This window comes from Diprion similis, chromosome 2 (assembly GCF_021155765.1).
Source record: "Diprion similis isolate iyDipSimi1 chromosome 2, iyDipSimi1.1, whole genome shotgun sequence".
NCBI classification, from domain to species: Eukaryota; Metazoa; Arthropoda; class Insecta; order Hymenoptera; family Diprionidae; genus Diprion; species Diprion similis.
Window position 1 is genome coordinate 14,181,231 of NC_060106.1, and position 12,244 is coordinate 14,193,474.

General features: G+C 42.6%; 1 protein-coding gene across 5 annotated transcripts in view; it reads left to right on the forward strand.

The window, feature by feature from the left end:
• Nucleotides 1-12,244, forward strand: part of LOC124416560 (zinc finger protein 608-like) — a 97,047-nt gene that overhangs the window by 48,859 nt on the left and 35,944 nt on the right. For all 5 annotated transcript variants that reach the window (XM_046897746.1, XM_046897741.1, XM_046897743.1 and 2 more), the window contains exons 2-5: nt 103-1,516; nt 1,547-1,570; nt 1,610-1,667; nt 1,704-2,679. In XM_046897746.1, the coding sequence (XP_046753702.1) occupies nt 796-1,516; nt 1,547-1,570; nt 1,610-1,667; nt 1,704-2,679 (1,779 nt within the window). In that variant the 5' untranslated portion in view covers nt 103-795. The remainder of the gene's footprint in view (nt 1-102; nt 1,517-1,546; nt 1,571-1,609; nt 1,668-1,703; nt 2,680-12,244) is intronic.

Here is a 12,244-nt window from a genome sequence, read left to right on the forward strand (position 1 = left end):
TGATGATGATGATGATGAGGATTGGGGAGGATAAGGAGGATTAATTCTTCGCAGGAGCGTGAGTGGTGTCGGGTGCTAATTTGGGCCGTTTCGTTGTTTCAGATACGGCAGCTGCTGTCGCAAGGAGCGGATACAAGACACGAGGCCGGGAGCTGGTCTCTTTTTTGAGAGAATTTATATGAGAAAACAAGCACTCGCAAAATAATAAAAATAGAAAATCCGCGAGAGAAATTAGAGAGTGAAACGAAGTATCGGATAACATTTGTTTCCCAGAAGGTAAAAATATCGTATAACGAACGTGAAAATAAACGAAGAAACGAACGAATGGCGGAAAAGAACAAAAAGGAATACAACGACATGATAACAACAACAACGCCGGTACTACGGTAGCGCCGGGAAGGGAGAAAGAGGAAGAAAGGGAAGAAAGAAAGAAAGAAAGAAGTAAGAAAAGGAAGAAGAGGAGAGAGAAAAAGAGAGAGAGAGTGAGAAGAGCCGCGACGACGGAGGGAAGAACGGAGAGTGGCGGCGGTAGCGTTGCAGCGCGGCGACGAGGCTCGAGTCGCGGGCGCCTAAACCGAATCGTAAATTCCAACGGAAGCGGAAGCCGTCGAAGCGATAGAGAGTCGAGGATTAAATCAGAGGAGTGATGTGTCCGATGGACGCCGCGTGTAGGGCGGGCGGAGGTTGCTGCAGGGGCTACACCGCGACTCTGAACGAGACAAAGTTTCGCAGGAGCGAGGTTGCGTGTTCGGTGACCACCAGGCTGGCGGGTACAGGGGCAGCGGTTTCAAGGGCATGGCGACCACGCCAATAGGCGGTCGCCTCCCTAACCCGATTCGCAAAGGCTCGACAGGACCGACGGCCGCATCTTCTACGGACGATAGATCGGCGACGAGCCTCCGTAGGAGCAGCAGGGACCTGCAGGTCGGCCGTGAAAGAGGCGGTGGCGGAGGCGGCGAACGCAGGCATCAACCCGCGCGGGGCACAGTGGCCGCGATTCTCGAGCAAGGGGACGAGCACGAGGACGACGACGACGAGGACGACGACGACGGCGGCGGTGAGGAGGAGGAGGAGGAGGAGGAGGAGGATCGGGAGGTCCGAGTCGGAGTCGAAGTTCGGCCGGACTTGAAGAACACGGCAGCAGCGGCGGGAGACGCGGCCGCCGCTAACAGCAACAACTTTGAGTACGACGACAACGAGTGGGACATCGGTATCGGGGATCTGATAATCGACCTGGATGCTGACATCGAGAAAACGAGGGACGAGAAACTGAGCCTGGGGACAGGCATGGCCTCGACGCCTGCCTCGGCCACGACGAACAATCCTGCTAACAATCAGAGCATCGCAAACGGCCCGGGCGGCGCGAACTCGTGCAACAACGTCGTCTTGAACGTGAACTCTGTTAACTCGGTGAACTCGTCATCTTCCGCATCGTCGTCTTCCAATTCCTGCGGCAGTAATTCGAGCTCCTGTAACTCGGGAGCATCCGGAAACACTTGCGGCAGCGGCAGCGGCGGCGTAACCGGAGGGGGAGGAGGAGGAGGAGGAAGCGGAGGAGGAGGAGGAGGAGGCGCAGGAGGGGGAGGAGGAGGAGGAGGCGGAGCCGGAGGTGGAGGATCTACCGCCGGTGGCGTACTCCAGCAGATATCCTGCAGCAACGGCAACGGCAACGGCAACGGCAACGGCAACGGAAACGGCGTGAACGTGAACGGTTCGTCGGCTGCATTGAACACGGTGAGCACCGGTATATCGTCGGTAGTGGCGAGTTCCGGTAAGCCCTGCGGGCCGAATGCTGCGGGTCATACCGCCGTCGGCAATACGACCAAAATGGCTGTTGAACACTCGGCCACGGTGGACAAGGGCCTCAAGATGAAAATAAAACGCACCAAGCCAGGGACGAAGACGAGCGAAGCCAAGCACGAGATCGTCAAGTCCAACGAATTGAACGGTAACGCGTCGGCTCAGGACGCCGTGGCGCAATTGACCGGTCAGAATTCGCAGGGCGGTAACGGGGGTAACAATAACGGGAGTAACGGGGGGAGCGGAAGCGGGGCGAGTTCGGCAAACGATTCCTCGTCTTCGTCCTCGGCCTCGAACTCCTCGTCGGGATCCACGGGTTCGAACAAGTCCAAGTCGTCCCACCTTTCCGCATCCGTCGCAACGCCATCGAGCACGTCGACGGCATCGAAGCGGGGATCGAGCGGACACAGACGCGACAAGGCTCGCGACAAACACGAGAAACCCCAGGGATCGTCTTCTTCCTCTTCGTCTTCTTCGTCGTCTCACGGTGGCGCGAATCAACAGTCGAAGCCCGAGATGAACGGAAACGCGCGATCCGGAAACCAGAGTCAAGCCTCGGCGAGTTCTCAGGGCCCGACGCCCGCCGCCGCGGCGCCCCAGCAGCCCCCGCAGTCCTCGCAAACGGCGAACTCGAGGACCGGATTCCCCGTCAATTCCCAGGGTCCCAGCCCCCCGGCCACTAGCGCCGCCGCCCCCTGCCCTCCCCCGAGTCCGGCTAGCGCGACGGCCGCCGGATCCGCGGCTAAACCCGAACAGACCAAAGTCGCCGCGGTTCCGGGACCCGCGATCGCCGTGCCCCCCGAGGACTCTTCCGACACCGCGACGAGTCCACCCCCGGCGAAGAAATTCAAGACCTCCAATTCCACCCCGGAACCAAAGGTAAAATTATACAAACAATAAATCCCAGCCAGATCATGAATAATACGGGATTCACGTCTACCTTGGTTTAATCATCTTCGTTCAAGCTTTCGGGTTGTTGTTTTTCTTTCAGTTTTCGCCTTCTTTTTTTTTTACTTTTTTTTTTTTTTTTTTTTTTTTTTTTACTTTTTATTTTCCTTCTTCTTCTTCTTCTTCTTCTTCTTCGTCTTCTTCTTATTATTCTTCTTCTCGTAGTAGTAAATTTGACTACTTTTCTTGTAAATTTACAACCTCGTTCATATATCCTGTGAGGTTATTTCTTTATATCTGTTGCCCGCGTTGTCTCAAGTCGTGAATCAGTCTGTTTGTTTGAATCAAGAGTTGAGGAATTAGGAAAAATTGTTCAAAAAAGAAAAAGGCAATCAATAATAATCATTAGTTGCATCAATGATAGTGAATAGAAATGACACAACATCGTCCCTCTGCGAGTGTACGTAATAGAAGTGAATCCGAGGAAATTAGAATAACGAAAGCTACTGTATCGACAATTTGAGAAAAGGTTTTATCAATTAGAACGCTGAAAAGTATATTAATTAAACTTGTAAACGAGAGTAATGAGCACATGAAAAGTAGAATCGGAAGAAAAATACTAAAGCTTAATGATTTTAAACATCCTAATTATGGGTATAAACCTCTTGTCGCATCGTTGATATTTTAGCTTGTGTTGTTCGATTTTTTATTGTAATCATTGATATCGAATACCTTAGGCATGTTGTTTCATACCTGTTCACTAGCATTGGTACCCCAATGATATTGCTGGAAAATTTTTGAACGGTTTTTTCTACCCTTTTTCATAACTTTCGTTTCAGACGGACTCGAGCCGATTCATCCTTGAATATATATACCTACCCTCTAGGTTGAACAAAGAATTTCGAAAGCATATGATTTGAGGATCGAACGACTTATCGTTTACAGCTTTTTTTTCATCTGCCCGAATGACCACATTTGACAGCTGTTGCCATTTCTTGAGAACTTTATTAAGCAAAGATTTTTTTACACAAAAGTGTGTATATATATATATATATATGTGTACGTAACGAGCCACTATTAAGCAGAATTCTTGGCAATCGTTGAAATGGTAATTCAACGAAATTTCAAGATCACTCGAGGCGGATGTAAATTTCAGATTCTCCACAAATATGTGTACGTAAGAGACGAGAAGGACAAAATTATCGATGAGTATGGGTAAATTGAATTTACAAGTATTTCTAACTTATGATAATATTTATATAAACGGCGATAATCGCTCTTCTTGATATTCGGGTATCAGATCCTTGAGGCGTGCGAGTCTTTAGTTACAGACGAAGAGGGGGAGAAAACCATCTTCTTCACATATCTATTCTATATTTACATAGATAATTTACTTTGCTGAAGCATCTACGTATATACATATATATATATAATATAATGTCCAATTGCTTTATATAGACGATTCTTCGCGCGATAGATCGGGAAAAACGATGAAGACCCGCTCGGTACAACAGGTCTCTCGCAAATCTTATTCCATATAGCATGTATAGGTATATATGTATAGTCATACCAGTTGGCGAGACATTTTTTTACGCGATTATGTCAACGAATTCAAGTCAGTCTTGTCTGAATTTATTTCTATAGCTTCAATCGTTAATTGCATTACCGGACGAGATTCGCGTTATTTAGGTACTCGTGTTCGTTTTACCTATAGGTTGGCATATACACGTATTGTAATTTGACCAGCCGGACAAAAGATCTTCGGCCTAAGAGATTTATTCGTGTAGAGACGAGAAATGGATTGAATCGATGTGCCGCGACATTCCATATATATATATATATATATATATATATATATATATATATATATATATATATATGTATATAATAGCGGAGAGAAGCGTTGACGGTGCGGAGGGTCCGCATTAAAAATAGAAGAGATCGAACGAGCAAACTTGGATAGAGAGGGGAAGAGAGTGAGAGAGAATAAGAGAAAGGGCGAGGGAGAGGGAGAAGGAGAGAGATAGAGAAACCGTGAGAGAGACCAATTTTTGCATTTCTCTCTATTTTTTTTCTCGCAATCCGTGGGTTCGTCTTCTTTTCTGCGGATTTTTATTTCTATCCGATAAAAAGGTTGGTATACCCGAGTCTGTAAATCAGTTGACCGTTCGTGTTGCGTTCGTTAGATCCACACGTCGCGAAATTCTATTTTTATAAATTGCCACTGAGACTCTTTCTCTACCTCACGGAACACACGATGCGATCTGTTACGCTAGAAAGCATTTTTCTAGTCATTTAACTATCCATTCATTTCTTTTTGTTCTTCTTTTTTCTCTCTCATTCCACAGCGCATATATGCGGTCTGGTTACCAATATAGCTACGGATGTAAATCCGCTTGTACTTTTGATTGAATTATTATCGTACTATCGCATCGGCATGAACTTTGAAAACTGGGGTGAAAAATCACGGGTTGAAAATTTCTGGTGTATAAAGGGAAGGGTGAAATATTTCACCGTCTAAAAAGTGACAAAAAAAATTTTTTAAAGAGTGATACAGCAATAATCAAATTCCTCTTCGTATGATTAATAAAATGTTATTAAAGTTTTTTGTTTGACCGAATATTTCACTTGAAAACATCGAACACTTGTTCGTTTGAGTATTTTTATAATACAATATACGTAAATATTTTTTTCTCAGTATCCATACATATCGTATGATAAATACGCTGAAAATTCACCAGCTTTCGTTCCTCTTTTTCTCTGTTTCTCTAAGATTTTTTTTTTTCTTTATCACTGTTTGTGGATGTTATTTATTATTCCTGAAACGTTTTTCGTATCAAAGAGAATACTAATTGATACTTCATCAAATATTCGATCAGCGTTTCTCGCGCATAATATATGCGCAAATAGAATATTTAACATAATTAACTTGTCTGCCAAGTGATCAGCAGCTCCAAGAAGAATCTTGTTATCAACGTTTCGAAGCACTTGGCTTCTTCAGTAGTGGACGGTATTTAATTTTTATTCGCCGATTAGTTAATACGCTAAATTATACATATAGTTAATACTTTACTTGAAAAAAATATTGACAAATAATATATACGCGTATAATTTTATTCGGTTGCTGCTTCTGTTTTATATAAATACACACATAGTACGTTACACAGTGTGTGCAAAGCTTCACGGCATCGCGATCTTGAGAGTATATTTATAAAGTGAAAAACAGCCTTAATTGCATAATATACAAGAGTGTCGATATTTTAGCTAAACTATACGACCTGGTGACATAAACATCTTTATCCTTTTCCATATAAGTTATACGCTTCGTGTATCTTGGGATATGTTTAACTGTTTTCCAAACTTTGGAGTTGTGGAAGTTTAAACTCACTCATTAGTATCGAAACGTTGATATCCTCGGTTGACGGGTCATGCGAAGAGGAAAAAATAAGAAGATGCAAAAAGATATACAGCCGTCTGGTGCAAAGTGTAAACCGTAAAGCTGCTGCATACACACACACACACACAAACACACACACACTTACGCTTACACACAAACATAGTTCATACGTAATAAAAATTCCAACTCGTCGTCAGCGCTTGGGGATATATCATCGATGTGTAGATATTTTTTTGGTAAATATTATCTGGAATTTTTATCCAACTTTGCAAAGCGCCTTAAAAGGTCTCACTCGTTAACGCGTTTCACCGGTCGTTTATTAGTTAATGAACCTTCCGCGTTTCGCGCGTTAAAACTGTAAAACTCCTGTAATCTGGCAGTAACCAGTGGGACTCGGTCGAAACAGACGTCGGGAATTGTAAAGGCGGTATAACTGCCGCAATTGTAAGATTACGTTTCACCTTAGTCCCGCGTAATTAACGTGACAAGATCTTGAGCAGCAAGCGAGCTGTATTCACGACGCTTTTTAGAACTACGGATTACAGACGCGCGCTTTGGATGATCGTGAATATTATACTAGATACTACAGAGTACGTACGTAATATCTTGTGGGCGTTGAATATTTTCAAAATAATTATTTTAATAAGAAAAATAATTTTCACCGTAATTAGTCATATGTACTATGTCAATTGGAACGGAACGCGCGTTACTCTCCGACAAAAAATTGCATTCATGCTTATAGCATACGACGAAGACTTTTGTTGATTCATCTAAGCACTGTGGATAATCGTTTTACGTCGGTGCAACTCTGTGCTCGCAACAGCGTCGTTTGCCAACCTTTGAACTCTCCGTATCTGGAGCTAAACTCGTAGATCGAGCTCTCGCAATCAGCCGCACAACGCGGCGGCACTGCAACCTCGACGTCGACGGTAGGTACATAGTGGTGAACGAGCACCAGATTTTATTGCGACAATAACACGCGATTCTCGCCAACTTTTCGCCCTGGGTCCGTGCGTTCGTTGTTATATTAAACATTTACCGCACCGAGAGTGATCCGAATTTATGGAATTGCTACCCGCGACCCTCCAGTATAAAAGTTCAGAATGTCCATCGACCTCGAAGCTGAAGACTCCGTGTTAGTTATAACCGAGTGTTACACACGCTCTGTTGCACCAATTTTCAGACCATTTTTGCGGTTCCATATTAGTTTTATTTTATTTTTTTATTTTTTACATTTACTTACTTATGCGTGCATTATACGTAACAGGTTAATAAAAATATACGAAGAATATCAAGTCATTTTTTTTTTTATTTCTGACAGCACAAACATGCGTACGTATCGTTGAAACTGATATTTTTTTAAATAAATTTTTGGAAAATAGTCAACAGATCCGCATTATGTATATACATATATATGAATCTAAAAATATGAATCATCGAAAATTTCGAATATCTTTATTCATTTTTCAAATTCTTCTCGCACGGTTGGTGAAAATTTTTGTTTTATTAAATTCTCTCTACACCCCCCCCCCCCCCGTCGGCCTCTCTTTCCTTACCCCGTATAACGATTTTTCCCCCTCGGCAACCTAAAGCAACCCCCGGAATGGGTGGCGGTATGGTCGTTGGTGGAAGTCGAGCCGTTCGTTGAAGGGGGTTGAAACAGGGGCTCGGAGAGAAGCGCGGGGGATGAAATCAATACTCTGTGGTCTCCGCCCTCGGAAGCACACGAATGAGCCGACCCTCGCTGCTCTTCTCTTACCCTATTGCCCTCTTTCTCTTCTCTCATTCTCTCCCTATCCGCGGGTCGTTTGGGTGACGTGGGAGCAGGAGGAGGAGGATGAAGAGGAAAGGACCACCGCCTATCCTCGACTTCCTGCTCTGCACCCTGCCGGGATCCCTTCGTCCCGGGGTTTAATACTATCCTATACTTTTCTGCCCACGTTGCCCCGTGCAGTATATATGTATTATGTATGTATATATGTATATATATATAAGCGGTAGAAATAAGAATAAGAATAAGAAGAAAGTAAGGAAAAGGGGAAGGGGGGGGGGGAGGGGGAGGGGTGAATCTCGCGAACACACTTTCCAAGGGGATGATGATGGCCCGGCGTTGTTCTTGGACGGGAGGAACTTTCCGTCCTCGTTTTCCTACCTTACCCTCCTTCCTCGACTTCATCCTGGATTTATCTTCCTTTCCTTTTTTCTTTTTTTTTTCTCTCCTTTCGGGTTTCTGTCACGTTAACTGGATAACTGTTTTTCAACACGCGTATTTATACAGGAATTAGAGCGTTACGCGAGGTACCTCTCTCACGATTAATGTTACAGAGACTATAATATGTATTACGACAAATACAAACACACTGTTTTCTTTTTTCTATTTCTTTATCTTTCACTTCTTGTTTTTTTTTTTTTTTTTTTTATTTGTCCCTCCATGTATAATAATGTCCTCTTTTCATTCGAGCCAGTTTCTTTCGATCTTTGATACAAATCACCGATATTATATATACCTGTTTCGGTACTATGTAATCATACTTTACGCTGTTGCGTAATAACCATGTTTATGTATACATAAGCGGCTACCACGCAATTTGATATTCTTGAATATATAATTTTTAGTCGCAGCCCCCGCGTTTCAATGTTATTCTTAGGGAAAAAAAACGTCGCTTATTGTAATATTGTATACATTCATTGTGAAAATTATAGGGCGGTATTTGCAACGCTTCAGATTCAGCGACCAGTCTTAAATCACGGTCGGTTGTTTGTTTTCGGTGATTATATACACAGTTTTCTTCGGTTTTATCGTATAATATTGTGTACAATACATATGTATAATATATTGTAACGCTATCATCTTGGCTATGATCCGAACACTGAATAGAAATTAGCCGAAAGATTTTCACAAGGGATAAAATGTAAAGAGGGTTGTTTCAATGGAACTGAAGGGGGGAGGGGGAGAAGAATTATATCCAGGTATACACAAACCTAAATATAAACGCGGTATAATAAAACTGCGGAAAAGGTAAAAAGAAGGAAAGAAAATACTTGGATAATGGGTGAAATTTAAAGGGAAGAAAACTCCGACGATGAGGGATTGGGGGAATGTCGCCATCTGCCAATTATTGTAATTAAACGTCTGTAGTAATTAAAACAACGCTTTATTTTAGTCAGTCTTTTTTCAACAGTCGTTTCTTCTCCCGCTCGAACATCTCGTTCCGTATCTTTTATACTTTTTCTTGTTACACGTATATTATATCTGTGTGTACAGCACATTGTTATAACGAAGAATTCCCCTTCGTTTCTTTGTATTCTTTTGTATGAAAAAATATGAGTCACGCTGTACGAGTGGAAGAAGAAGAAGAAGAAAAAAGGAAAGAGAGAAAATCATTTCTTTTAGTCCATCTCGCTATATTTTATACATGCAACGACGAAACGGTCCAACGATTCGCGTCCCAGCAATTATTGAAGGCAATTGTACGAGTTCTTTCTTTTACTTCTTTTCTTCCAATTCACTTACTTCTGCTTCTTATTATTCTTCATCACATTTCTCTCATCGTCACCCTTACCGTAAATCGAAACTTTGTCGCGTCTTGGAATTTCCCCAGCTTTTAGCTTTGTCACCCAATTTTCCCGCACGTTTCTTCGAAGAATATATAACATGTAACTCCGTACCTTACACCGAAGAATTCTACTCAATTTAACGATTGTCCCAGATTTTCTGCGGGGAAAGAATTATACCGACGGGCGAGAAAAGTTACGAGGAATATTCAGTCGAGTTGAACGTCGTCGAACGTTGAATAATTAATTTTTATAGACTTTTGCTGCTCTTTTCGAGGCGCGAACACAGCCTGTTGCATAGAATTTTTGATTCAGCGACTCGATTTAGTCTTTATCTGTAAGTTGACATTCTTTTTTCTTTCTGCACGATATTCTCATTGAATGCGCGGTTAGTGCCGCCATCATTTAAGAGTACCTTCTCCAATTTACCGTTTAGCCATTCCATTTGCCCACTCACGATTGGAACTTTCACAGTTCATAGCCAGGTTCTTAGACGTATTTTTATCTATACTAGTAGCTACCCGCTGACAAACCAATTTCGACAACATCAAAGCGATTTCTCGGTACTTGGTACCTTTAATGATGGTTAAAAAAGTGTTTGACTATAATTTTTTCTATTTACTGTGGTTTTTCTTCTTCTCCGGTATGAACTGGTTAATGGCTGAACTCGAGTAATTGAAATCCGAACAACAAGCAAGTATGTACTTAGATATTTGAGCTCAGGAATCGGATCAAGTAATATTCTATTCACTGTAATTAAAAATTTAACAACGATCGCTGATCGCCGTAACTGTCGGGATGTGTAAAACGATTACGACGATTTTCCTCGTTACATCAGTGCTAAAATTGCATGAACTTTTATTTCAACATGCAACTCGACTGAATTTGAATCGCGTACTGCACATCAAAGTGAAGCGATATACGGCGGTCTTTTTAATCAAGAATCACCGTGTGATCCCTGAGCGCATAGGAATCAAATATACGCACGGTGTATAAAGGTAGTTTAACACCTCGCTAATTACTAATGCGTGTTGACGAGGGTAATTAGCATGTAATTTCGGTGTCTGACGAACGACGACGTCGCACAATTGAATCGAATGTCATGTATACGCGGGACTAGTTTTAGAAAGTGTTATTAAAGGCCGTGAAAAGGCCTGACAAATGTTCAGATTGGACGCGGTTTGCCGGCCGCGGATTCGTATTATTAAACATACACATCAACTCCAACTCTTTATACAAACCCGGATGAATAACGATGCGATATAAGGCCGGCCCACATACCTATATATATATAAATATATAACGTGTATCTGATAAGGATTCACACTCCGGGGGATCCTCCTCTCCTTCTCCTCGTGCCGACGTTTGAGATTTCAGATCAGCGCTTACTTCTTGAGGACTCCGTCTCTGGTCTCAAAATTTAATCCCCTTCCCCCCTCCTTAAACTGTTTGAGTAGCAATAAACTTGCTCGACTTATTCACGAAAGTCAAACGGGACCGTGAGAGAAAGAGGGGGGATCGCTTTTTGTGGGATGTGACGACGAAAGTTGTGCTTTTTTCATGTACGGCTCTCGAAAGTCTCGGTTGCCAAGCATGGCATCACCGAGTGGCGAGGGGAGCCTGCGAGCTGGAAACCGGCTGTCAAACGGTCAACAGATACATCTGTTCGCCTCTTACCGCTACACAAATTCAGTTTTATTTGCTCCTTTATACGTATGGAGACTTTTTTTTATTCGTTTTATGCATATACAACGGCGACGGTGCACCCATCGGATATCGATGCGATGCAAGATCGGCTCGGGTATGTATCACTGATGATCGATGGGATTATATTATACGTATACGTGAATTCATTGTAACCCGGCTAATTAATTTACGCATCTCGTTTGAGGGACTCGCCCGGCACGTCGACGCGCGTGCTTGTAACGACGTCACTTGACGTCTCGACCACGATAATCATCGCGTCATTATAATATTGCTGCAAGCCGTGACGGTCGTTATATCTCGACGTGAATAATAATAGTAATAATAGTAATAATAATAATCATAACGGTTACAACTAGGAAATTAACCACCGATGATGAAGATGTTACAAACGCGAATCAATAACCGTCCCCTGTAACCATCGATGCGGACGAGTGACATTATTAGCCATCGCAATCATTTGCGACACGCCTGCTTTTCACAATGTTACGATATACATGCATGTATGTATACCCATGCATATATCTATATCGGTTGTTACAGTTACAACAACGGGAAAGAAATAAAGTAACCAGAGAAAACGAGATGAACTTTTATTTCAGAAAGCAAACTTAAAAGTCATACAATAATTATTGTCGCTTTATAGAGTCTTACATACGTAAATTGATTTCAACAATGATTTAAAAAAATGTTATTCTTGCACCTTGAATATTGTTATTATTTCTAATTCAGGAATCCTATTTCGGCATGACAATGTCACTTTGGTATATCTATAGATATAGTAATTCGGACGAAAGTGTCACGAGATATTTTATTTTTTTATCTTCACAGTTGTCATTGATAATGAGATAAATCGTACGCTAACAAATTGTGACTTCACATGATTATGTACACGTGTAC